Source organism: Electrophorus electricus, chromosome 9, assembly GCF_041902795.1.
Source record: "Electrophorus electricus isolate QZ-2024a chromosome 9, ASM4190279v1, whole genome shotgun sequence".
NCBI lineage: Eukaryota > Metazoa > Chordata > Actinopteri > Gymnotiformes > Gymnotidae > Electrophorus > Electrophorus electricus.
In genome coordinates this window covers 20,890,628-20,917,500 of record NC_137505.1, presented here as the reverse complement: position 1 = coordinate 20,917,500, position 26,873 = coordinate 20,890,628, and the positions used below count along the sequence as shown (strand labels likewise).

General features: G+C 48.1%; 1 protein-coding gene and 1 long non-coding RNA gene across 3 annotated transcripts in view; one reads left to right on the top strand and one right to left on the bottom strand.

The window, feature by feature from the left end:
• The first annotated feature begins 3,371 nt into the window (after positions 1-3,371).
• Positions 3,372-15,717, top strand: LOC118240781 (uncharacterized). The gene is made up of 3 exons (XR_004775614.2): positions 3,372-3,812; positions 4,308-4,396; positions 12,719-15,717. It is a non-coding gene; the product is annotated as an uncharacterized LOC118240781 (long non-coding RNA).
• The window catches only part of klf7b (Kruppel like factor 7b), a 34,620-nt gene continuing 18,957 nt past the window's right edge, over positions 11,211-26,873 (bottom strand). For both annotated transcript variants that reach the window (XM_027032646.3, XM_081720537.1), the window contains 3 exons: positions 20,705-21,317; positions 16,179-16,302; positions 11,211-12,315 (listed from right to left, as the gene is read on the bottom strand). In XM_027032646.3, coding sequence (XP_026888447.2) covers positions 12,264-12,315; positions 16,179-16,302; positions 20,705-21,317 — 789 coding nt within the window. In that variant the 3' untranslated portion in view covers positions 11,211-12,263. The remainder of the gene's footprint in view (positions 12,316-16,178; positions 16,303-20,704; positions 21,318-26,873) is intronic.

Sequence of the window (26,873 nt, the reverse complement as noted above, 5' to 3'; positions counted from 1 at the left end):
GCTGGATAATGTGATTGTGTTTTGTTTGTGTGTGTGTGTGTGTGTGTGTGTGTGTGTGTGTGTGTGTGTGTGCGCGAGAGAGAGAGAGAGAGAGAAAGAGAGAGACTGTGTGTACGTAGTGGAAACCAGGCCAACTGTCATAAAACTGCTGGCGGTCAGAGTTGATGTTCTGTTATGGTGGCACTTCCTCATTCCACAGCCATGGGATAACATATGAAAACCTCTCGCAAGACACTCCTGGGGCCCCTGTCTGGACAAACGGGGCCCGCATTCGTCTGCGTCTCTGCTGGGTGCTTCTGACTCCTTTCATCCACATAATATGCCTCCGTCGCTGTGGTAGATTTCCTGTGGCGCTTGCTACCGAAATGCAGAGACAGGAGGGCAGTAGCTTTTACAACAGAGCGTCTTTTTACTGCACACTTACACCCTAATATTTCCACTTTGACAGTAATGTTCCAGAGGAACATTTTCCAACACAAATTGAAGCTGCAAGAGATATGTTGTTAAAAGTTTTGAAAGTTTCAGCCAAACAAAGGAGGGGAAAAACGAATAGGGCTGTGAAATCTGAAGCTTTGCTCTGCATAAGGAAGCCCAGCTATAGTCGCTTGGCAGGGCTGGTGCTCTGTGTCACACCATTCGCCACGTCAGGTGTGTGTGTGCGTGTGTGTGTGTGTAGAAACCAGCCAGTAAGCATGAGGAAGAGAGCTACAACTCATGGCCTGAAGTCCACACCTGTGGTCAGAACAATGCACAAAGACCTTGAGAAAGAGGAAACACATGTTTGTCACTGCCACTGTTTGTGTGTGTGTGTGTGTGTATGTGTGAGAGATTCAGGGCTTCCTTTTCCTGTCCCCTCTCAGGCCTGATAAAGTAGAGGAAAATCCCAGGATGAAAGGCAGCACAGCCTGCCTCTTGCTCACTTTATCTTCCTTCACACTTTTTGTGCTGTGAGGCTGGAACCGATGCTGAACAGAAGACAAAGGGACTTTGTTCCTGCCACAGCTCTGAATCAGCGGCGCGCAGAGCTGAGCACACTGCCCTCCAAACCAAACCAAGCCTTGAGCTGGCGTGTGCGGGCCCACGCTGCCATCTCGCAAACACTCGCTGCTCATGTTTTTCATTATTCACCGAACTAAAAACCAGAAGTATGGGGAAGGTTTTTGCCATGTGTAAGTACTAGCTGGGGATGTTTACTTATGAGTGGTTGGGGGGAGAAGTTAGTCTTCAAAGGCTGGTCTAACATCTGAACTCTGACACAGGAAGGTATTAACAGCCTCACTGTTTTCGATGCACCACTGGTCTACATACTCGCACATTTCTCTCAAACTCCAGAAGAAAGTGGCATGTTAGATTATAATCTCATTTAGCAGATGCTTTTCAAATGTGGGTCAAAGGATCAAGTTTGCACAGAGTCCAGCTTTTCAAACGTACATCTCAATGCCCGATTGCCTTGTCTTAGTCTAAGGCTTGAGGCGCGAAGGCAAGTGTTTGTCATGGTCCGGACAAGTTTTAGAGCACCTGTCGAGTAATCTGCCGTCATTATGAGAGTTACCAACCAACATTTTCAGCAAAATCCTGTTATTCCTGCTAAAGTAAGTATTCGAACATCCATCACTCTGAGCGGTTTCCTCCCACCATACCTTTACTGGATCTGGGTCATAATGTATTGGCTGAATGTGCAGTATTCCCTTGCATTTTTTTTAAAAAGAAACATTTATCGGAAGAAACACACCAGCCAAGGACACGATAGAGTCTATCGGCAGAAAAGACCGCTTCAGCGATAAAGCCGCAACGATCTGAGCATCTGGACCGACAGCTTACTGCATGGAGCTCTTGAGAGGGTGACGAAGACTTCAGCAGCTGGAGATGGAGAAGGAAGAGAACCCAGTGGCTGCGCTTTAAGATAAGCTGTCGTCAAATCACTTCAGATGTGCATGCATTTACCCCCGAAAAATTTAAGGGCGACACTTCAGTTTCGGCCTGATAAAGACACCCAGTGACAGGAACGCACTCTCGCAATCAGGAGATACCGACTTAAGCACCGGTATTGACTACTCCACTCTTACTGGCGCAGCCAGTCAGCAACACCAAGAATAGGATCATTATAGAGGATTTCGTCAGATTAAGTCAAAATGTTCTGATACAATCTAAAGTCCATTAAGGGTACGGAGGGACATGATGAGGGTCAGCAGGATTTGGCACGTTCGATACGCTGAACAGCTTTCGGCGGGCTCGGAAATTAGCCGCCTCTCCTCCAACCCCTTTCTTTTTGACTTGCCCACACGTTTCGCAACGGAACGTTCGAGCTTGTACGAGTAGCAGAGGAGGTGGAGAAATGACACGTCCTTTCTCTGAAGCGCCACGGAGGACTAGTCTCGGCTGGCGGCGTTAGATGCTCCTCGACAAAGCGTAGAGGAGGCATGTGCAATAAAGGGGGGGAACAGGAAGTTTTTGGTTTTTTTCCTGTGTTTTTGTTACTTTGTATGTAAGTGCGTGTGCTTGAGGAAGTAGAGAGACCGCAGAAAACAAGAGGGAAAGAGTCCATCCCGTAACTCGCCCCTAAGCTGCTGTCGCTGAGCGATACGTTTTTAGGAGCATTATTTAGCACTCCTAGCCTCGCGCAGTAATTGCCTCACTTATTGAGTTAAGAGTGTCCAGATGTGCTAAGAAGATTTGCCTAAAGCTCCCCGAGTGGGTGACCCTTCCGTAACCTCTGACCCTGCTGAGCCTTGACCTTTGGCAGGTGCATATTTGAATCGAATGCCCGTGTGCCTGCATCCTGAAGATACCATGCTCCCTTCACGCCAGTGAACTCAGAGAACTCAGTCCTGCGCAAATCGACTATTTGGTGTTTGTGAGTCACTAGCTCAATACTGAGAATATAATGGACTCTGTTTAGAAGTGGTGGAGAAGGTCTATCGGGGAAGTTGTAGAAGATTCCAGTGAAGTAGCTTTGCATGGACATCATTAAATCTGAATCACTAAGATGAAACTTAAACAGACATTGCAGTGATGCATCTGATCCACCTCCATGGGATGACCTTATAGTATTTGAGTGTGTGTGTAAAGGTGGATTCTGATTTATTTATTTTTTGCTATTTTTCTACTGCAGTAACAATACGGGCCATTTCATTAACTCAATATTGTGGGTGTAAATGAAAAATCCACTCCCATTGAAATGTGGGTAAATCTGCATTTAAACACTTTTCAGAGCAGACCGTCTATTCACACATACACACCAACCTCAGATTCTGTGCTCTGCTGCCAATGTAATCCACTCCTATTCTAATTAATAGTAGACATAAGGAACCGTTTTTTTTTTTTTTTTTTTAAACAGGTATCAGGTCCAGTTGGCACCTCCAAATGAGCCGGCCGAGCTGCCTCATGGTGTCGCTAAACTAAACTGGCAGACGAAATTGCTAAAATAATTAAGTAGCAGGTTAAGATACTGTTGGATTAGCTAGCTTCTCATGGCCTATTTAACAGCTAATAATGAAGTACCTGAGGTTGGTGGAGGCAATCTAAACAGGTGGTGCTCACCTGCTTCATTTACTAGCATAAACAGGGCCAGAGGTGACGTAGGCGGCACATTTTAAGGAGACGTGCTCCATAATCTCCCATCAATCTTGGGATTTAGCAAACGTTCTGGGTTTACCCCACCTCTGCTATTGTCTGTTGGCACCTAAGACTTTGTTCTGTTTTCTGGTGCGAGAGCGGTGTGTTAGTTTGCTGGTTAGCATGAGTAGACATTTCTACAATAACGGATTTGGGTTCCTGGAAAGAGGTCAGCATTAACAACATGGCTTCACACGGTTTGTACTTCTGCAGGCTCCGATATAGGTTGAAAATGTTTCTCTCACCTTGTGTTTTGTTCCGTGTACTAGTGGAAGTCAGTTTTTTGTTCTTCAAAAAAGGAAGATGACAGAAAGTGATGTTAACATCTTTCCAAGATTAACTGAAACAACCATACAATTTTGAGTCAGGTTTTAGGGCGAACAGATGAGAGTCTGTCATTATATACACCACAGTGTTTAATAACCAGATGGTAATTATGACTTGGAAACACCCTTCACTACATTTCCCCACTAAAAAGCTCATTGTTTTGATGATTAATGACACAATGCAGTGTTAGAATTAAACTTAACCAATCATGATTTATACTTCTTATTCCTTGTACCTATAAAAAATTCAAAAATGATATAATTAAGCTGGAGAACTGTTGTCTGTGCTGGGATCCTCGTATTGTGCGGAACATGCATTCATTAAACTACGACATTTTCCCTCATTTCCTGTTTCTATTTTGTCAGGAAGGAGAGCATTTCCTGTGCTGGGTCACCCACGGAAAGCCTGCATTCTGTGCTCTGGGCCCCCAGAACAACACATCAGCTGCAGAGTGGTAAATATTATTCCCCTGACAGTCCCCCTGTTTACATCTGCCTCCGCCCCAACTGGAAGAGTGTTTATGGCTAATATGGCATTCACACATGAGAAATTATTTATTCATTTATTCTGGTGTATGCAGTGAGACAATGCGATATTCTTATCTGTCCAAATATGTAAGACTCTCTCATAACACAGGGCTTCAGAGATTAAATTCTAATATATTGCTATCATATAATTTAAGTGTTTTTTAGACCAACTCTGACAAGTTCATTGTTATAGTAATCGTGTTTGTCATGCCGTGCATATATTTGTCAAAATTCAGTAGAATATTGTGAATATGAAAATGTTTGGCCATTAATTAGGGGTATCACATTTTTGCCCTTTGACATTCCATGAATAGAAAGCTGTCCCCAATCTCAGACGGGGTCTTCCCTTGTTTTTACAGTCCTTCCTCACGCGTCCCTGCGCGTTGCCTTGTTCGCATTAATCCCAGAATACTGTCCTCTGGGACTGTCGAGGCGCGTTTACTCCATCGCAGTCGGGTGACCAGATCTGCGCCACAAAACGTCATCATCTTCCCCCAGCCAGCCAGAGAGTCTTGTAAATTACATATTATCTTCCGCTATCACCTGCTTAATTAAACGACCTTTTGTTAGTCAGCATCAGTTACAGGGGTTTAGCCCCATTAAAGCAATAATCACATCAGCGCCCAAATTTCCATTTAATCAACACGCTAATTTTAGAGCCATTGTCTCCGCGCGCAAGGGCACGAGGACGTGTTGCATTAATAAATGTCACGTGGCAGGAATGGGCGCGCGTGGCACCACCCAAACGATTCGCCCCCTGCGACGCGGGGAGAGGGGGTGATTGCACCGGCGACGGCCGGGGGCTGGGATATGCACATTAAGTAGCTGACACGGTCCTCTAGAGACAGCCGGAAAACAGCGACAGGCAGAATTTATCATCCCCCCCCCCCGGAGCGTAAGCTGATTCGGCAGGCTAAGTTTATTAAGCAGTCACTACCACATGCTACCCCTCAATTTGAGAATAAGATTAATTATTGCTTACAGCTCTGATTTGGAGTGAGCCGGGTGAAGCGCATGGACACATATTGCTTCTGCAGGGACTCATTTCCTCAAAGGACACCGACATGCGAGGTCGTGGAAGCCCTTTGCGCTGGGCCAATAAATCAGTGATAACTTTTGCTGTTCTACGCAACGCTCCGAGGCTCGTCTCGTCTGCCCCCCGGGCTGTACCGGCGAAGAACGGAGGCTAAACCATAAATACGAAAGGGCGATGAAACACCCCCACCTCCGTTTAAAACGACAACAGTGCACCCTACGCGGTGCACTTCTGCAAATGAAAAGCGGGTCACGTGAGGGCAAGGAGGGCTCATTTTCCAAATTGAGCTGGGCCTTGGAGCCCCTGCCGGTGCTTGACCATGACATTGCAAATTTCCACTACAACCATAAGCAACTACGACGGAGAAAAGAAATTGCTCCCCGAAAGACACTAACAGGACTGGTGTGCTGTAGAATTACCTCCCCCCCCCTCATAATGGCTCTCTAATTAGCCATTAGTTATTTGATTACCCTTTTTAATCTGTGAGTCATGGGCATGGGCTTCGTAAATGGCGGCTTAGTCGCTGGCGCACTGGTTACAGCTCCAATTAAAGGACACGATGCGCCAAGTGTCCCTGAGAGACAAGTTTGGGGAAGCCATAGATATTCATGAGGGTCTCTAATTTGTAATAAGGTGCAAAAACTAACCTCACCACTAATTCAGGAGCACGAAGAAACAGTACCAGTTGACTACTGTTGTGAAAGAACTGCAGTCTTTCAATAATAATAAAGCACCACAAGATCAGGCTATAAAAAAGAAGCTATTGTTAGAATGTCTTCCTCTGGAGTAGGGAGGGGAAAGTCCGATCATTTTGTCATGAGTCCCAACTTGGAAGGATCCCTGCCAAAGTTCGGTAGCTACATAAATAGACTTGTGCCCCCCCCACGCTCGCTCACTGTCACCCCTAAGGACAAACACCAAAGCATTCAGATTCTACCATTTATTACACATATTACATTCTTAAATAAAAATGCTCCACGGAACAGTTCTTGCATAGATATCTTACAATACCAATTTAAAAAAGAATTATGAAACAGACCAGTAACAAAAATAAATTTTATCTTCTTCCTTAATAAAGAACATTACCATACTAACATTATATCATACAAATAATAATATTTTAAACACTTTGTACAGCAAATAAAAAGAGAATTAAAAAACAACAACCCAAAAAAAACGAACAAAAAAAAAAACAAAACAAAAAACAAAACAAAAAAAACAAAAACCCGAAACAAAAAAATAACGGAACCGAATAGAAAACGGAGAGGAATTGAGCATTAAGGTAACAGTAAGTGGGTGAAAGGTGAAACGGTACAGTGGTTGTGGTGCGGACAGGTATGCCAAGGATGAACGGTGAGGAAGATGGCGGAACAGGATGAGGAAGGGTTGCTGCACCAGCGAGAAAACTACATCCTGTACAAATGGCGAGAGCGTCTGTCCTGCCACCTCGGACACGTAATAAAGATGGCGTATACGTTACTCCCCTTTTTCTGACACGGTCTGCGCAAAGCCGTCGGCAGCCAGTCGCGGCGGAGCAAGTGGCCAAAGAGAAAAGCACCTGTTGGAGGATGTGTGTCAGCTGAGGTCCGTCGTTGGGCGGGTTGCTTCCTGCTCGGCGACTGCCGGGTACGTTCACAAGTGAAAAGGTCGCCGTCTCGACAGGCGGTAATGCACGTGGGCTCTGCGCAAAAAGCGAAGGGGGTGGAACCAGAGGTTAGGCACTGGTCCCGAGTCCAGTGGGGCTCGGAGCGGGGCAGTGCCGCTAGGGCCATTTGTAGTGTCTGGGAGCTGATCTGGGAGCAGTTAGCAGCGGGTCGGGCAAAGGAGGAGAGAGGGTTACTGAGAGGGAAAGAGACGTCTGGTGAATCCTGTATATACCGACACACAGAATTTGGACAAGCATAGCAGATAGACTGGTTCCAAGATGCACATGTGTATGCAAGACATGAGCATAGCAACTAAACCACAAAACAAACCAGAGCCTGTTTTGAGAAAATCCCCTAAAAGAAATCATATCTATGTGGAGAAGCTATTTTGTGGTATTGTGCTGCAGTAGGACACAGCATTGTATCTCCCGACACTATGAAATGTCAGCTTTAATAAGTCTCCATTGAATTAAACAGAAATTAAGGTTATTAAGAATGTTACATTCAGCACAATGTTGATGGTCTATTCCAGACAGAAAAAAAAATCATTTTCATCCCAATAGCCACTAAGTCATTGCTCACGTCATCCTGGGACAGGTGCATCTTTAAACGTCACACGTTGTGTGGACAATGGACATTGGTGCAGAAAACAGCCTAACCCTAGCGGCACACACAGAGTGCATATGGTACGCATGGAAATGATTCTGGTTAAACTAAGAACTGGAACACCTACAGTCTGTGAGTAAGAGGTGCTAGAGTCAACCGGGACCAATTGCCTGTCTCGTAAAATCCCTCTGGTTCATCGTTCTTATCTCTGTGTGAGCACTTAATAAAAGGTGCCAAAAGCTCCGCTTAAGCCAAAATGGAACAGCTGGGGCTTTATTTCACTGGAAGCCATCTTAAATGGATTTATAACGAAAATGTTCCCTCCTTAACAAAAAAGCAAAACAAAACAAAAACAAACAATCCCATCTTTTACAAACTTCCAAGTATCTAGGTGGTCTGCCAATTGTGGCTTTTTAGTCAAATCCAGCCCAAATAGAGACTTGTATCTGATAACTAGGGGAGGATTTCCTGAATGTAGCCAGGAAGTACAACATTTTACAATTTGATACATTTCATCAGGGAAAGTGATGTTTGGCATCACATTTTGACAGGCATTTCCGACCTTCGGACTACTTTCACCCAAGACATCCGTCAGAGAGATTAAACCCCACAGTAAAATGTGCAGTGTACTAAAACCAGTGTAACTATCTCACTGCTTGTGAACTGCTACTTGGAAAAAAACGAATTGCCTTCAGCTTGGCAAATAACCCAGCATGACTATATTACAAGCACACATGCTCAGGACCACGGCTGTGGTCACACACTGACACTCAGGAACAGAAATTCAATGGGGGTTGGGGGTTTAGGGGCATTAGGGCATAAAATCTCATAGATGGTCATTATAAAGCGAAAGCAAACAAACAAACAAACCAACCAACGTAATAAAAAAATAAATAAATAATAATAATAAAAAAATCCTCTTTCTCTCATTTTTAATCATCAACACCCAGCAGTTTACTTGCAGACACATTAATCTTTGGGCAAAGTGTAAGTGTGCGTTTGATGTCGCTGCTGCAGTTGATTGTGCACTGATCAGTGCTGTGGAGAGAGGGGGTGGGTGACCAGACCTCAGCCAGCGCAGGCGATGGCTACAGCATGCTAATCACTCTTCTACTCAATTGGCCTTTTTCATATTCATTTGGTAGGTTCTGGAACATTACGTCTCTCAGAAAAGAACGCTGCGCACTCTGCAGTGTCAATTTACAGTTTGGAGCAGGTCTTGCCGTGTATATCGTAAGATGTTACCGTCAAACTGTTTGCCGGCTAAAAGGTCGGTCAAATATCTGTGCTGTTCCTTGGATGAAAAGGACATGATGTTTTCTGGTGCAGGTTTTCTGCTCTTTTGTCCTGGCCAGCTTAACAGAGAACCCCCCCCCCCCCCCCCCCCGCCCCATTTCCATTATGTTGAGCTGAGTATCTTAAGGAGTTATGGGAGACTAGTTTCAAGATGATGAAATTGTGTTTCTGTGGCAGTACATCAAAATAAGGGGGGTTTTTTTTTGGCGAGGGATGGCTATATATACTTTAAAAATTGCGTAGGGCAATCACTGCCAAACGTCAACATGTGACTCCCAGAATGTTGATTCCATTGTTCTTACTGACACCAGTAGGACAGTAGAAACATTGGTGACCCACAACCCCTTCAACGGGCCTGTAGTGTTAAGCACATTCCTAATATGACACTGTACCAATATTCCTCGTGTAATGCGCCCTGCTTTGCTCACAGACAGGCTTACAATCGTCACAAATGCATGCTGCCTCTAGTGGAAAGTGCCACACAACCCCAGGTTGATTGTACGCCGAGTGTGGGAGGGGTCAAAATGTCATCCCTCCATTTCGAGTTTGGCATCCTCTGCATCTCAGTGGAGAAACAAACATAAAACATGAAGCAAAAACAAAACTCAAAAACATCAGATTAAAAAAAAAAAAAACCCTTAAGCACACGGGATGCAAATTGAAGCAGAGAGCAAAATCCAGGTTTGCTAAAGCAGATTATGTCCTGGTGGACAAAGAAGCGTGTATGTGTGTGTGTGTGTGTGTGTGTGTGTGTGTTTGTCAGTGGAGAAGGAGCTGTCTTCAGCAGGTCTTGTATGGAGGGCAGTGCCTGACAATTGCTCTAGGGTTTCTGGTATCGCTTGTGTTGCGAAGTTCCCCTGAAGTCCGACGTGGGTTCGTTCAGATGAGTCCTGTTAGGTTTGTTCAGATGAGTTCTGGTGGGTTCGTTCAGATGAGTTCTGAGACCCGAACATGTTACTGTCGAACGGTGAACAGTGATGGCTTGGAATCTCTCCCTCCAGCTCATTAACGTGAAGAGGACCCAGCGAGGCCGTAGCAAGCTCCACAACCTTGGAAACAATGCTATAAACTCACCCCCAGTGCTAAAACTCACCCCCCGGTGCTATAAACACATCCCCAATGATTTAGAGTGCACTGTTAATCTTGAACTGGACCCAGGCCTGGCGATTGTTAGAATACAAGTATGAGCTCAAGCCTTCTGACTTCACAGCTTGACTTTAGGCAGAAAGAAATTCTCCTTTAAAACAGCAACGACAAAAAAACTCTTAACTTCGAAGATATCGGAATAGAACAAATAAAGGCGGAAGCAATCTGTGCGCGTGTGTGCATGTGCGTGTGCGCGTGCATGTGTGTGCGCGTGTGTATGTGCGTGACATAGGCTGTCATGCAGTGTTTCGCTTGTTCATAAACTCACTAATTATTTTTCCTGTGACTTGTTCAGCATTATCTCCGTGAAAGACGCATAAGCAGAGAAACCCTTCTGTGTTTTCATTGTGTGAGAGATTTTTATTGTTGTTTTTTTCCCTAGTATTTATTTATTTTTTTTGCTTGTTTTTGTTTTTTGAGGTTTTTTTTTGGTTTGTTTTTTTGTTTGTCTGTATGGAAAAAAAACAAAAACAAAAACAAAAAAACGCACAGAGAACATTGAAAAAAGTCAGTGCAGATAATGGCTACGAAACAGGCAAAGTCTGGCCTGATGCCACTCTCCTTTTCTCCGGGGGGGTCCTGATGCCAGCAGGCGTCTCCAGTCTGAGAGTCAAACGTCCTGCACACTGTCCTTCCTCTGCTCTGTCCAGCTGGGGACCGGTCACCCACGAGCCCCTACTCCTCTGCAAAGGGTCTGTGCTCCAGTATGGGTGCTGGCGCCAACACCAAGCTCCCCGCACGTTTTCCAGTGTCAAAAAAAAAAACAAAAACCCCAAACCAAACAAAACGATAAAACGAGGAAAAAAAAAAAAGGGGGAAAAACAAAAAGTGCAGAGCGACGATCCCTCCCTCCCACCGCCGATGCTATAATTGCGTGAGAGCCGGAGCGGAGCTAAAACGAAAAGCAGAGGGCCATGTTCTTTGTCAGTTGCCCAAAGTCCTCTGGGTCTTTGTTTTTTTTCGCGCTTTTCAGAACCCTTTCTGTCGGTGCTAGACAGGCGCCACTGAGTGGAACCCTCACGCATACAGAGAAGGGCGCCGGGTTCGGACCTTGTCCCACTGTCCGCATGTCAACATTCACGCGCTTGTATGCAAAAGTTGTGGGGTTCCCCCCCCCGTTGTTAATTTTTAAGACATATTAAGTTCAGAAACAATCTTTTTTTTTTTTTCTTTTTCTTTTTGTAACACTGTCTTTAAAAAACAAAGGCAAGAAAGTGTCGCTGCGCATCGTTTGAGTGACCTGCGGTGTGACAGGCACGAAGATCGGAGAAGGGAGCGCGCTCCGAAAGAGCAGGGAGGGAGAGCATAGGGCTCCTCCCAGGGGCGGGGCCTCGCTCTTGGCCACTAGCTCCATTGGTCACTGTCCAATATGTTGGTGGGGTTGTTGTTGGTTTTTTTTGTTTGTTTGTTTTTTTTTGGCAACAATCGTCTTCCAAAGTGGCAGCTTGTTGTACATGGCGTGGACCGTGAACCACGGTCAGGTCGCTGTGATGAGTCCTTGGTGCAGACAGAAGAAGCAGAAGAACTTTCCAGAAGGCCTTTGTGAGCGTGACTCTCTGAGACGACATCTAGATTTCTACGGCTGCGAAGCGTCGACTGTGCGCTGGATGTGACGTGCGCTGGAGGTTTTGTACACAATAGAGTGTTCACAGGTCCTCTGTAGTGATTTACTGTACAAAGAAGGGAACTAGTGGAATAAACAGCAGTTTCTGGCAGTGTCTGAATCCCGAGCTAAACGCTCGGGCTTTTTAAACTGATAAAAAAATGAGAAAATGGCATGAATTTGCGGACTGTCGAGAAAGTTGTAGGTGAAGAATCTGGCAAGATCTGCCCTCAGAATCTCCGTGTCTCGTGTGTTCCTGGTATTCCCCCCTCCCCCCCTCCCCCCCCCAGGAAGCTCAGGCTTTGTTTTGGACTTCTCCGCAAGGGGTCTCCTTCTCTGGCCGGGGTGCTCTGCCTCTGCCCCCTTCAGCCTTTCTTCCACTCTCCTCCGTCTCCCGCCCTCTCCCTCTCTCTCTCTCTCTCTCTCTTTCTCTCTCTCTCTCTCTCTCTCTCTCCTCGCCCTCAAATGTGCCTCTTCATGTGCAGAGCCAAATGATCAGACCTGGAGAAACACCTGGGGAGGGGGGGGAGAGAGAGAGACAGAAAATTCAACAGTGTTAGCCTGTTAGCTTAGCGCGGCGACGCTAGCCTAGAGTGTCAGCGTTTGACGGATTGGGTCGGGGTCTGAGAGTGGTTGGGGACCATATGACACCCTGCACAGGCTCTGCAGATGGACTCTTTCAGGCTTAGTCAGAACAGAAAGAAAAACAACATTTGGTGTTCAGAGGGGGGAAAAAAAAAAGAAGGAATATTTAAGCATTTGATTTTTCTTTCAAATCAACATTGCGCCAGCTCGGTGAGACGCACTGTGACTTGGCTATTCTTTGCTAAAAGCCGGATAAAAGCGTTCTAAGTTTCATAATGTTGCAGAGTCTAGCTAAATTTCTGTTTCTGTTTTATTATTTATGACAATGCAGGTGCTGGCACCACGGTATAAAGCGCACGGCCACGTTGGATCTGTAGCGTCTGACTCATGGCTGCTGGACTGGGACCGGGCCCTGGGCTTTTCTGTCAGAATCGATTAAACTCACTGGTTGTAACTGCTACTGGTGGGAGCAATAAACAACAGCTATGGAAGAAAATCCGCAGTTGAGATGCCATTTCTGCTTTACATTTATTACACTGCCGGGATCAGTGTATTACACTCACATACAATCAAAGATAAATCAGAACTGGAATGGATAAAGTAGGAAAAAAAAAAGGACAGTAGGGCAGGAATGAAGAATTAACATTTCAGTTTGCCTGTGGCCATATCCATTATTAACTGGGGGAGAAGCACAGTGCTAAATCCTGTGGTGCCTTTCCCAAACAGGCAGAAGAAGAGTAGGAGAGAAAACACACAGTTGGACTGAATTCTGCTCTGTTTTAAAGGAACATTTCAGCCCGGCATTCCAACATTACCGATAACGAGTGAAACGCAGTAGAGTCCAGTTAGCATCATGCAAAGGAGTTCATTCTAACGAATCCCCGTGGTTTTGAGTAGCTGTTAGCTTCTTAGCTTATTTTGCAAAGTGGTCAAAGTCACTGGGCATCTGTAACTTGTATTTTATCCCTGTGCTTCTTCCCTAACAAATAATCAACCTATAAAAAACATTTCTTTCTCTAGTCTCTTATCATAGTGTCTTTGCTGTAAGGAATCTCGGGTTGATGGGGCAGCGGTGTGTGTGTGTGTGTGTGTGTGTGCAGGGCTGCTGGACAGATGGCCCTATGACATCGGCCACCACACCAGCTGGCACACCCATAACCCCCCTCTCCACACCCTACAGGGGGGCTGGACTTGATTAGGCAGGATTAATGATGAGCGGCGCGTGTGTGCGCGCGCGCGTGTGTGTGTGTGTGTGTTAGTTGACTGTATTTGCTTTTAAACTTTCCACGGCTGCTGCTCTCCACAGCCTATTTTGATGGTAATGTGGGATCCTCCTGACACACGCGCACGCACGCGCGCACACACACACACACACACACGGACGAATCCCCGGAGGAGTTGGAAGAGAATGCCTCGCAGGGAGGGCAGAGGGCGCCAGCTGACTGTTCGCTTGCGCATCACTTTTGAGATATTAACGCACGGAAGTGACTATTCAAGCTGAACTAAAGATGAGTATGTGTAAGACTCTTTCATAAACATTAACCATGGAGGTAGCACTGGATGAGGAAGCATAATATCTTCATTTACCTTAGTTTGTCTTTCTAAAAATAATTGGTTGAATTAAACTAAAATTTACACCAACTGAACTGAAATCAATTCTTTTAAAGAAAACTACCCAGCCAATATGAGATTTGGCTATCAGAACAACGCAAACCAACTTACACTCTCTCTCTCTTTCTGTCTGCATCACAGCATATGGATGTGGACATCTCTACTAACAAACGTTCTTTGCAGCATTCCGCTCTAAATGAATTAGTCCCCTCCGCGGAGGTTCTGCAGGGGTTAATACTAAGCCCAATCCAAAGAAACAGGAACCAGGAGGGTCCAATTTCAAAAGGCTCCCTAGGGGCTGATGGGGGCTCAGGCAGGGGGCTCTGCTTCAGCTTACACTCCCTGCTCAGAAGCTGCGCCTCTCGATGCCCCGGCATCGCATCAAGTCAATTATAAATTTCACATTGTGCATCCACATGCCACCAACCCCCTTCTTCCTTGGTCAGCGCTGTCTGTGCATTGTGCTCCCTGTGCCATCCTCATGGCACCCGTGAGGCATCTGCCTGGGCTTAAAGCGCAACGTTGACAGTGCTGGCGTTGGGTGTGGGTGTAGTGGGTCCTCGGGGAGTAGCCTGTACTTGCTGCGGTAGTGTGGGGGCAGGCGCCTTTTGAAAGGGGCGAGACGAGGCCCAGTTGGCGCGCTGGCGGGCAGGATGGAGAGACGCAGCTAATTGCGCTTCCACCTGGAGCACGCGCATGCGCACGCCGCCGTGTAATTGGCTCCGTGCGGCCGGCGCGACTGACAGCATTCTGCTATTGTCACCTGACAGGCCATCACTCAGAGCTACTACCCCCGGCGCCAGTGGAAATCTCACTCGCCATTCTCTGTTCTCTGGGAATCGCACTTTCTCTCTTTGTCAAGCGCGCACACACACACACACACACACACAAACCGTGCACATGCTCAATCAGCCCTCCCCAAAAGCCATCACTGTCGCATCACTTAAAGACAAAGGGAGTCTTTGTTTCTGACAGGACTTTGGGACGCGACGATGGCGTTTCCGTGTGCCGTGTACGTGCGCGTCTGTGTTGTGCGTGTAGGTGCTCCTCTCTCTCTCGCTACATGGTTATGCCCTGCTTTACCCAACAGCCTGGACAGCTTGATTCCGCTTGACCTTGACCAAACAGGGCAAACATAGCTAAACTAGTCACATCCTGAAGAGATGAAGTACAAAACCAAAAACATAAACTTGGCAGGATAACGTTCCTAATGCCTCCCTTCTCACTCATTAGCAGCCAATGTATGAGGCGGTCTGAAACCGGAACCGCTTTATCTCCTTCCAAACGCTCCGGAATGTTCTACACCCCCCTACGTACCCCCTCCTTCCAAGCTCTTTTTACCACCATTATATAAAACTTGCATGCCTTCAAATGCACGTCCTTGGTTCATCTCCTCCCTTTGCTCGCTCTCGAGTGCTGGCGTGCGCCTTGCCGATGGAGAGATGGGGGCGTGGGTGGGGCAGAATGAGAGGGTGAGAGAGAGAGAGAGAGAGGGGGGGGGGTTAGAGATGGAGAGAGTGTAGCAGTAATTTGGTAATTGGTATCACAGGACTGGACTGTGAATGAACTACTCAGGAGGGAACGTAGAGGCCTGAGCAAACTGCCAAACGATCCGTCCCAGCACACAGAATGAACGCTACCACTCTTCAGAGAGGATTTCAGAAGGAGAGAGAGAGAGAGAGAGGGAGGGAGAGAGAGAGAGAGAGAGGGAGGGAGAGAGAGAGAGAGAGAGAGGGAGAGAGAGAGAGAGGGAGGGAGAGAGAGAGAGAGAGAGGAGAGAGAGAGAGAGAGGGAGAGAGAGAGAGAGAGAGGGAGGGAGAGAGAGAGAGAGAGAGAGAGAGAGAGAGAGAGAGAGAGAGAGAGAGAGGGAGAGAGAGAGAGAGGGAGAGAGAGAGAGAGAGAGAGAGAGAGAGAGAGAGAGAGAGAGAGAGAGAGAGAGAGAGGGGTGGGGGTGGAGGGAAGCAACACATCTGAGCAGGAGAGTTTAGTGTTGCTGGCTCCCAGCTGAGAGGATTTTTATTTATGCGCACAAGAGGATTGCGAGCAGGCAGGTTTGATAGACAGAGTCAGACGCACGGCGGCCTCCTCCGCCGAGAGCTTGGCTGTGGTGGGGAGGTGGGAGAGGCCGGGTTCTGATCACGGAGCCCAGATGAAAGCGGGACTGTGCGTGCGCTTCTTACCTGTCGCAGTGGTTACACTTGAAGGGCTTTGCGCCGGTGTGTTTGCGGTAGTGCCTCGTCAGCTCGTCGCTACGGGCAAAGCGCCACTCGCAACCCTCCCAGGAGCATTTGTATGGCTTCTCACCTGCAGACACACACACACACACACACCACTTGAAACGTACCAGTGCAGACCATGCAAGACACCTCTACTGCATTCAACGGTGTATTAAAAGGATGTGTTATGTTTAAGCTTTATTCTACTTGTCTGCTCTCTAGCACAATTAGGCTCTCTAGCATTATTTGACAATCTCTGTATGTGCACGTGTGTGTGTGTGTGTGTGTGTGTGTGTGTGTGTGTGTGTGTGTACGGCAAGCAGTCACATCTTTTGCTACAGCCCAAACCTCCAGAACACTTAATGAACCAATCAAGGGCAATTTTCCCTCCTTCTAGGGAGAAGAAAAAAAAAAAACAAAAACACAACAGGACCTCCTAAATTAACTCATTCACCATGACAACATTTATTCATAATCCGGAGTCACGTTTCCAAAACAAGAAAGCATTTCCATTAACCATTCCACACCCCCTGACGGGAGATCTGAATTTCAGATGAGGTTAAGCAGATGTGCGAGGAGATCCCGCATTGTCTGACATGCCACGGTTTTATCCATCAGACGCGGGGCGGGGTGTCCGTAGTCACGGTTGTACCCCAGGCATGAGCTACTCTTCCTGGGGAGCGGACGGGCATCTGGCCCTAAGCCTGGAGGCCTGGAGGTGGAGGAACTGGAGGGGTGTCAGCGTCGCCGATTCAGATCCAGGGGTGGGAGCGATAATTGGGGCCTTAATGACGCTTAATGGGGGGTAATGCCATGCTCGCCGTCCGCCAGCTGCCAGCACGGCTGATCGTTGCTGTGTCGACCAATCTTCCTAACTAGACTAAAGTGACGTTTGAAGTGACATTTACGCCGCTCGAACGGAAACGCTTGGAGCTCAAGCTCGCGGCTGAAAGCACAGCTGTCCATGGCGCCCGCAAATGTCCTAAAGACATTGACTACTGCTGACTAACAGACATGGAGAGTGACCAAGACCCTGTCTGGAAGGAATTAGTGACTAGATGACTTATTTTTCAGACCCCCACCCCCCACCGGTAAAAGGTGAGCTGAAAAGCAATGAGCAGCCCTCCTCTTTGACAGCCACTAGACTCCCTCAAGACATCACGTCTGGTGCGGCATAGTTAAGGAGTCTACAAATCTGTGAACATGTTGATTGTTCGTGGCGTTTTGTTGAAAAGTGGCTTTAAAAAAAAAAATTAAAAAAAAGGTTTACATAAGCTGTGGGAATACTCTGGAATTGCGCCTCATCCGGTTGTGGAAGTCTGTGATGATGCAACCGAAAGCAAAGGATGACGCTCCGCGGACGACGGAGACGAGGCGTGCGATGGTACTCCCGCGGCCCTCTCCCTTCCTGCTGCCGCCGATCCGCTCGCGTTTCTTTTTGCGGATTACTGGCGCTTTGCATTATACCCCTTCTCTCCCGGGCGAACGCTGCACGTGCGTCCCGGGAGAACGGCGCCTGACGTCGCTTCCTAGACGGTTTGACTGTCACGCATCCGCCGGCAGGGGGCGGCTCCGAATGTCGTCCTTTGTCTTGCGAATTTATTTGATTTGCTCGTCCTTGGGCCCCTCTGGTTTATGAAATCAGTGCTAGATGATGTGCCTGTTGCATCCTCTCATACCTTTACAGACTGAGACAGGGACAGAGTGGCCCAGGAAGTCAAATCACATCAGCATTTACAAAATAAACACAAGTCAAAAACGCTACCGATACGCGAGGCAAAAGCACCATGTTACAAAAAACAGAACAAGGTTGCGTTTATGGAAACTGTGAAAATATCACAGGACTGAAAAATTAAGTGATATCTCATTAAGCCACAACACAACTGTGTTCAGCAAAAATGAAAAACATTTTCAAAAAGACTGCGTTTACGTATATTTGTAACGCCCACAGCGGAAGTGCTCCTGGCTTCTAGGGGCCCTTCAGAAACATAGCTGACATGTTGAAGTGGAATACAAGAGCAAAACAAAACAGTGAAGAAAAGAGGAGAGATGGAGGAGAGAGAGAGAGAGTCAGGCATCCTGTAGAGGCGTTGTCAAAATAAGTGTTCTGCCCATTCACAGCAAGAGGCTCAACAAATACCCAGCAAACACTTTGCTGCTGACTCCATGGTTTTTTTTTTTTTTTACTAATTGAAGTGAAAACGTCGACCCTCACAGGTCAAGAGAATGTCTGTTGTGAGTGACCTCAATGCAGCCTTTTAAAAATGCGTTAAATACATTTTTGTCACGTTTTGTTTTTTGCTTTAATGTATTTGTGTTCTGCCTCAATGCAGTTGCACTTCAGTTTGTTCTGTGCTGTTGTTGTGATTTGATTCTCCGGGCCACCGTAGAGGAGCCCTCCCTCACTCAGCTATATGCGAAGTGGTGGGGCCGCAGGTGTGAGATGGTGTTACAAACGTTTCACACTGCACTCTGGGTAATTGGCCAGAGACCCCCACCCCCAATCCATCCACACGCTCACAAACATGCATCCTCTCCCACCTCCTGCTACTACCCCCTTCTGCTAACTCACACTCTCTCTCTCTCTCTCTCTCTCTCTCTCTCTCTCTCTCTCTCTCTCTCTCTCTCTCCCCCTCTCTCCCTCCCTCCCTCCCTCCCTCCCTCTCCTTGTCCGTCAGACAGCAGCAAGGCAGGCCTGGACCTGCAACCATAGCAACCGCGACGCCAGCCAATTAAAACTTGGGAAGGCATGGATGCATGATACGGTCTCCTAGCAACCAGTCACAGAGAGAGAGTATGAGGGCGAGGTGTGTAGCTGCTGCATGCAATGCAGGGACACACTGCAGCACCAGCCAATTATTGTTCGCTTTAGATGAGTGTGATGTAGTTGCCTGGCAACCCAAGCCTACAGAGAGGACTGAGGGCTGGAAGTGTGAGCAGGCTAAGGCTGGATCCTGGGCTGGATTAACATACTGGAGCCTTGAACTGGTGTCCAGAGCTGCAAACCGTCAGCCTATGACCACCTTCCTCCTGCCACAGATACGGTTTCCTAGCAACTCACCTCATCCTCATCAACAAACCCCTCAGTTGTACTCCCACCGGTGTCCTAGGTGCAGGCGGCACAGTTAATTACATTTTTCCAGTCAGCTAGAGACAGAGCGAGCCGCTGTGATCTCTGAAGTCTGAAGTTAGCAGCCCGATTACAGGGTGCGCGTATTCCTTCTCTCCTGTTCCACTACAGAAGCAGCTTTCAGACGATGACCCTGCGCTCCCCTCATTGTGTGTCTCATTTAGAAATACACATCATTAACCTTCACGGCGTTGCACGCTGTTGACACAGCCAGGCAGGACTCTGTCATCCCTGCGTAGGTTTCCCTGCAGTAAACTTAATCTCCCTGTGTCAGTAGTCTAGTGCAATAATAACCGAGGAAAGAGGATTAAGATAATTACCTCACTGAATCCAGCGTTAATGAACATATTGGGTGCAGAGCACCAGCGTCTTTGGGCTTTTTGTATTTTCCGTCCTCCTTTTCCTGACAGTTCTTCCCCTCCCTCAACCCCGTGTTTTTAAAAGCAGGAGTCCTGACCGTGCGCTAGCGTCACGTGTGCGATTAGCGTCGACGGGGCTCACGGGAACCTGCCGAGTTGACAGGCGTCTCTGGAGCCAGATTAGCCCCGGCGAGGTGGTCGCGGACTCCGGATGGCGAGGGAGTGCGACTCGCACGAGGAGTTCAGCGAGAGGGCAACGGCATCGGCTCTGGGGTGGACGCGGCTGAATTAGCCGAGAAACGAGATTTGGCCCGCCTGCTCTATCAATCATCTGGCAATTACTGACCGCGCCGACAGGCTTTGAATGGAGCAGGCGGGCCGAGTTCGGCTCCGCACGGAGGAGGTACGAGACTCACTGGGGCTAGTGTTGCTGAGATACACCTCACCTCACTGCACAAAATAACCACAACCCTACACTGGTACGCAAGAATTCTCATATATATGCCTGTGTGTGTATATAAAATATATATATATCAAAATCTGTGTGTGTGTGTGTGTGTGAGAGATTATATATATATATATATATATATATATATATATATAAAATTTATTTATTTTAATATTTATTTATTCCCCCTCAGTGTGTGAGACACAGCGATGTGAGGGAGGTAGTAAAAATTGCAGAGTGGTACACAAGGTTTTCTAAACAGGATGTTATGGACAGGGATCCTTCATCAGCTGTGTAAGCAAAGTGCTTCTGATGCACAGTCTGTCTGAAATGACCTCTTTCTTTGAAAATCTTGTGTGCTACTCTGCAATTTTTACTACCCTTACATCTTTACTATAGTACACACACACACACACACACACACACACACACACACACACACACACACTCTCTCTCTCTCTCTAAAAAATGTATAAAAACACATTTGTTTTTGAGACCCAAGCCCCTGTTGGGATTGGCTGCCGTGCTGGTTTGACGGCACGCCCGGTCTCACCTGTGTGTGTCCTCTGGTGTGCCTTCAGGTGGGAGCTCTTTGTGTAAACCTTCCTGCAGCCGTTAAACTGGCAGCGATGGACCCTCTTCTTGTTCTCGGGCATGTCGCCCACGCCTGCTGAGCCATGGCCCCCCTCTCCGTCACTGTGCACGCCCCGTCCGGGCGGCGAGGGGAGCGAGTCTGCGGCCACCAGCTTGGCCGTGCCCATCCCCACCTTCTTGGTCACCAGCTTGAGCGTGAGCGTGCCGTCGGCCGTGGCGGTCAGGGTCTGCGCGGGCTTGACCAGGTGCCGGCCCAGCTCGGGCGAGGAGGGCGGCGTGAGGGATGTAACGGCACTCAGCTGCGCCGGGTTCACGCCGACGCTGCCCTCTTTGACCGCCGCCTCCGCGGGCGCGCCGCCGGACGGGGCGTGGAGGCTCCTGGGAAGAGATACGAGCAGGGGTGGCGGCGGACCGGACTGGCCGGACAGGCCGGACAGCAGCGGGTCCATCAGGTCCTCGTCGCTGTCGCCCTTCAGGTACGCCGGCGTCAGGAGGCAGTCCAGCTCATCGTCAAACAAGTCGGACAGCCGCTTGGGTTCCGTCTGCAGGTAGCGCTCCAGCTCCAGACACGTCTGTGGGAAGGAGACGGACAGAGTCAGGCATGCGCTCAAACGCGGGCAACCGCGCGAACCTCTCCAGCGCTGATGTTTATGAACGCAGGCTTGCTTAAGTGTGAAGAGGCCAAGTTCCACACTTGCATGTTAAGTGAAAAAAGAAACCCCCCCCCTCCCCCCCCAAAAAAGCCCAACACAACATACAAAACAAGGTAGCATTTTGGCAAGTGATATTAAACGTGAAAACACACCCTTGGCTCGCTTTAGAGAAAATACAATGATGATGCGAACCCAATCCCAAATGTCCTTTCGCGTGAGTGGCAGACGCCAAAGTGACATGCTAGCCGGATGCAGTCGATGGAGACACGGCAGGATGGCCCGAAGGAGCATCACTGCCTACAGATGAAGCTGCCTGCCACATTAACACCTTCCCTGTCAAAGTAGCCTGCACGATCAGCTGCACTTTGGGGGCGTAAGGGGGGGGGGGGGGGACAGCTGCCAGAGAGAGGGGGCGATTGATCACGACCACGGGGGGAAAGCGTCTGCCAAGCCGTGGCCCGATCTCCCGTTTCGTGTCTTTTTGGAAGGGGAACAAGACGTCCCAGAAATTGCTGTTACTATTGCTGAGCGCGTGGGGGCTGGGGGCTAAAGGGGGTCACCCGTGCGGGTTATGCTTTTCCGGGTGGACAGCTAGCGTCACACTACTGCCCCAGAAACAAGCACCTTGCTTAAGAAAATAAACCTTTGCCGTTCTTTTGTGCAAGAGGGATTCATTAACATGAGAAATACCTTAGTTAGAGAGAGAGAGAGAGAGAGAGAGAGAGAGAGAGAGAGAGAGAGAGAGAGAGAGAGAGAGAGAGAGAGAGAGAGGGGAGTGTGCGTGTCCATGGCTCACTGAATGCTTGTTCAGCAGTTTCCTTTCTAACTGGCTAACAATATTGCTCTCCGGTCACAGTGGCCACTTTGGATATTAGAACGTTCCATTCTGCACGCTGCAGTTAAAGCAGTCTGGCAGCGGGGTTGTTTGAGTGAGAGGGATTAAATAAATAAATACATTCCGGCTCATTCCTCCATGTCATCAGTGCAAATTACAGTTGCCAGGACTCCATTATCTTAACTTCAGAAACACGACAGAACATATCTAGGGCTTATGCTCACATTTTCCTCTTCGGTTCCTTTAGCTACACCACAAATATATAAAATATATAAGGGGGACTCTGCAAAATTTTCCTAAGCGCCTGTGGCATGCCGATAAGCTGCACTTTTCATTCCAAAGAAGAAGAAAAAAGGGATGCATTTTTCCCTCCATTAGAGAAACATTTGCATATGAACATAAATCAAAGGATTTTCTTCGAGGTGACTGTTTCAAACATAAGCCACCGATAAGCATAGCTTAAATGCACTAGGCACACAGCGAACAATGTCTTTACAACGTTGACAGCTGTGGAGAAGCTAGACCTTTGGCTAGCTCATTGTCTGCTTTATTGGTAGGACTTGGGTTTGACTTTAAATAACTCATTCTTGTAATGGAACATCAAACATGTTAGCTGGGACAAAAAAAAAAAAAAAGGACTGCCTAAAGCTCTGAATCCAGTTGAAACAAAGGATTTGTTGGACACACCGACACGTGCTAGACCAGTTTAATTTAAATATCAACACCAGTTCTGGCAAACGGGAGCTGGCTCATATCGTTGGGTTACAGTGTTCTAGAGCAGACAGGTCATACTGCAGAAATACGTAAAATTAGAATTAAAATTATAACCGCCCAGCTTTCGCATATAACTCGTCTGACCACATACTGCAAGTTTATTTCAAATGTAGACCGTTACTAACCATCCTGGAAATCATGTAAGGGCATGGTGAATATTAAGCAAAGCTTGTGCGTTTTGGGAGGGTTGTACGAAGCGGCTTCGGAGTACCTGGCAGGTGCATAAATTATCCATGTGGACTGAGGATAAGCAGTCTTTGATCTTCGTGTTACTGAGCGAGAAATTCTGACAGGAATTCTGCATCTGAGAGACTGTTTTTGGGGGGGGGGGGGGGGGTTTTGCCAGCGCATGCTGTAGGCCTCAGCACATTCAAAGACATCGCTTCAAGGACACGCGCGAGTCATCGCTGATGAGAGCACAGGGGGAGATCTGAATACTTGATACCGGAGCGCCTTCCTGTAACAAGTGATGCAGTGGTAAGACAAACCCGAAAAACAGCATATATTTATCTGAGCAACGCGGCGGTGAGGCTACTTTTCAAACTGGGGGGAAACAGGCCGGGCGAAACCGCGCCGCTCGGATCCTCTCGCGCGCGGACGAGCGGCGAGCCCGCTCGTTCGGCTTCTGCTGTGCGCACTGCGAGCCATCAATAATAGACGCGGTGGGTGGGTAGGTGGTTCGGGGGCTGTGGGGTGGGTTTCTGTGCTAAGAAGCATGTCAGACAATGGGGTAGCGAGCAGTATGTGGGGGACCGCGCCGCAAAACTGCTACTAGTGAATGCGGCTCGGGTCCACACGAGACACAAAGGCGAAATTACCGACTCGGTTTCTTCTACGTAAATGCGGCATATAATGTAAACTAATGCATTTTAGATCTGCGGCCTTATCTAGCAAAACTTGGTTTTTCCCTTCTATTTTTGGATTGAGACTATGATTCCTCCCCCCCCCACCTCCACATACAAAAAGGTTTTAATTAAAACGATCTGGCTTTCATCGGACGCCGTTTGAAGCTCTACCTCACGACGAAAACTGATCTCTCCCGCTTGCTTACTCTCCGGCTCCCTACACAGCGTGCGTTGATGACTAATTAGCCACTCAAACGACCCTGCGAGGAGAAGCTCTTTATTCAGCTAATTTGCTGGCGGAAAGCTAAGCGTCCGTGCGAGTTGGTGTGTGTAAATGGAACAGGAACTAAAAGCCCCATCTCACAAGGGGCAAAGTTCAAGGTGTTAGTGGGACCCCTTCAGGTCGCGTCTAGCTCCCGCGAGTGTGCGGGGACACGGTGCACGGCCATTTTCAACGAGGCAGGATGAAATCTGTCCATAATGTTACCATTCCCTGTCCTCCCTTGCAGAACCCATAACAATAACCCATGGTGCTGTCTCTCCATCAGTTATTATCGCTCATACATTCTACAGATCATATAACCATGCTGCTGTAAAATTGGACTTCTGTCCTTGATACAGGATGTTTTTTTCCCCACTGTTTACACAAGAGTGGAGAGTCACTTTTTCTTCATTTATTGGAGGAATATTGTTTTCTTTTCCTTTTTTTTGGTTTTCTTCGGCCAAGGAGCTCTTAGGGGTTGTTGCACCATTAGCTCTGTAACATCACCACGGTTCCTGAGGAACCCTTGGAGAGCCGTTGTGTGAGGAGCTCGGCAATCAACCGCGCGGTACATTTCTGCTGTCCATTAGGGTCTCCTCTCAGGTACCAGCCCACAGTACTGAGACAGAGAGACGGGGAGGGATGGAGAGAGAATGGGGGTTGGAGCTAGCTAAGCACACAGGCCCGGTCAGACGTACATCCTATCTGTTCCAGTGACATTTAAACTGTCGTCACAGCGGGAAGAACATCCCGGTCGTCGCGGGGCCACGCCGCCACGGACAGGATTTCACGGATTTGCTGGCCTTCTCGCATGGGTCTCGGCCCTCCCTCTCGCTCGCAGCGTCTAGAGACCGGGGTCGTCACTTCTGGCCTGCAGTCCAGACTGTGGCCAGGAGCAACACCGGGGTGGCTGACGAGGGGCTGCCCACTCCAGGATAACAGGATAACACACGCACGCAGTCGTCTGCTTATCCCCACCCCATCGAATCACCAGGGTCCCTGACATTTAGAGGATACGGTTACAGCATGAGGCAGTGCACACTTTGTGATTTACTGCGTGTTTGTGTGTGTGTGTGCATGTTTATGTATTTATTTTGGCAAGTGGGTGTTTGTGTGGGTGTGTGTGTGTGTGTGTGTGTGTGGCCAATTGAAAAGTGGTCATAAAACCAATGAACTGGAGTATCTAACAGGCGGATTTCCTATCAAAAGACCTGACAAAAGCATGAAAAAGTGTCTCAATAAAACAGTTAATGGACAGTAAATAGAAAGGCACTTATGTGAAAAGTCAACATGTATCAGCTTGGTGTGCCGCACGGTAGCCAGAGCAATTCCCTTTGATCTTGCTTGCGATGCTCACCATCAAAGAAAGCCGTCCAAATGAAAGCCTCGCCATGTCAGAAGCTCTGTCTCTCAAAGGGGACTTCAGCACATTGTTGTGAGGCCAGAGGACTCGCTCTCATCCGAAAGTGGTCGGCAGATCCTTCCCACAAGCTGTCGTTATTGGTGAGCCATGACATTCGAACCACGAGCGGCTCGGCGAGCCGACATCCGTTCTCGTCAGACCCCCGGACCAAAGGCTGCAAACCTGAGCAGAGCCCGTGCCGCGACGAACCGCGACACGTGAGCGCATTCTGGAGGCTACAGCCTCCATCCTCACGGGCCTCCTCCGATGAAATTTTAATGAGCGGCCTTGTGATGGAGTGGGTCCACTCAGACTGTCCTGCTGTGTAAGTGCTCTCCAGTCTTGCACCTGCCCCCTGACCCCCCCAATACAGTAGCCCTACAGTAGTCAGCTTCTATGGCTTAACACACACACACACACACACACACACACACACACACACACACACACACACACACACACACACACACACACACACACACACACACACACACACACACACACACACACACACACCCCTGTTACCACCCACACCCTCTCTTCTACCCCACTCCAGCTTAATAAACACAGGTTGTAAAACTAATGAATGGAGGAGATCCATGAAGAAGAAAAGTGCTAGCAGCTGTTAGCAGGGACAGGACAGATATGCCCTTTTAATTTGGGTGGATAATTTAATCCCATTTCCTTTGGCCCTTGGCCACCGATACAGTGGTGGCGCGCACGCTCGCTGGGTCTTTTGTCAATTCTTGGCCCTTGCTCTATGACATGTGGCATTTGGCTACAGCAGGGAAGGAAAATAAATAAATAAATAAATAAAAATAAAAGATCTGCTGATTGTTGTGGGTTCGTTCAGTAGCTAAACCATGCAAATGCAAACAGTAGTCCATATTTCTTACTCTAGAACCTTTTTTTAAATGAGAGGACATGTTTCTAGAACTCTGTAAAACTACACCGGTTAGGGCTGATAAGGGCCCTGCCTCTTTCCACTGGGCCCTCTTGGACAAGGTGCTAATGAGTGTCTGACACGGATCTTTTTCCTGCAGTGCCGAGCTTAAAACGAAGCCGGAACGCGTCACATGGAACCGGGTGCGTTCTTAGTCGCGAAAAGCCACGCAGCGATGGAGCCGGAGTTAAAAAGGGGCTGGTCTGAACGAGGGAGGGCTGAACGAATCGTGAAAAACAGAACGCATCGGGCGTCCTCCGTGGACACGGAGGGGTTAACGCAGGACAGAAGCCGCGTCTGAACCTCACAGCTGGGAGTTTAGGCCATTGAGAGTGTGGAGCACAGAAATAAAAGACCAATTGCTCACAGAGGACAGATACCCTATTAGCAAGTTGGCTGGCCCAGGCACATGGT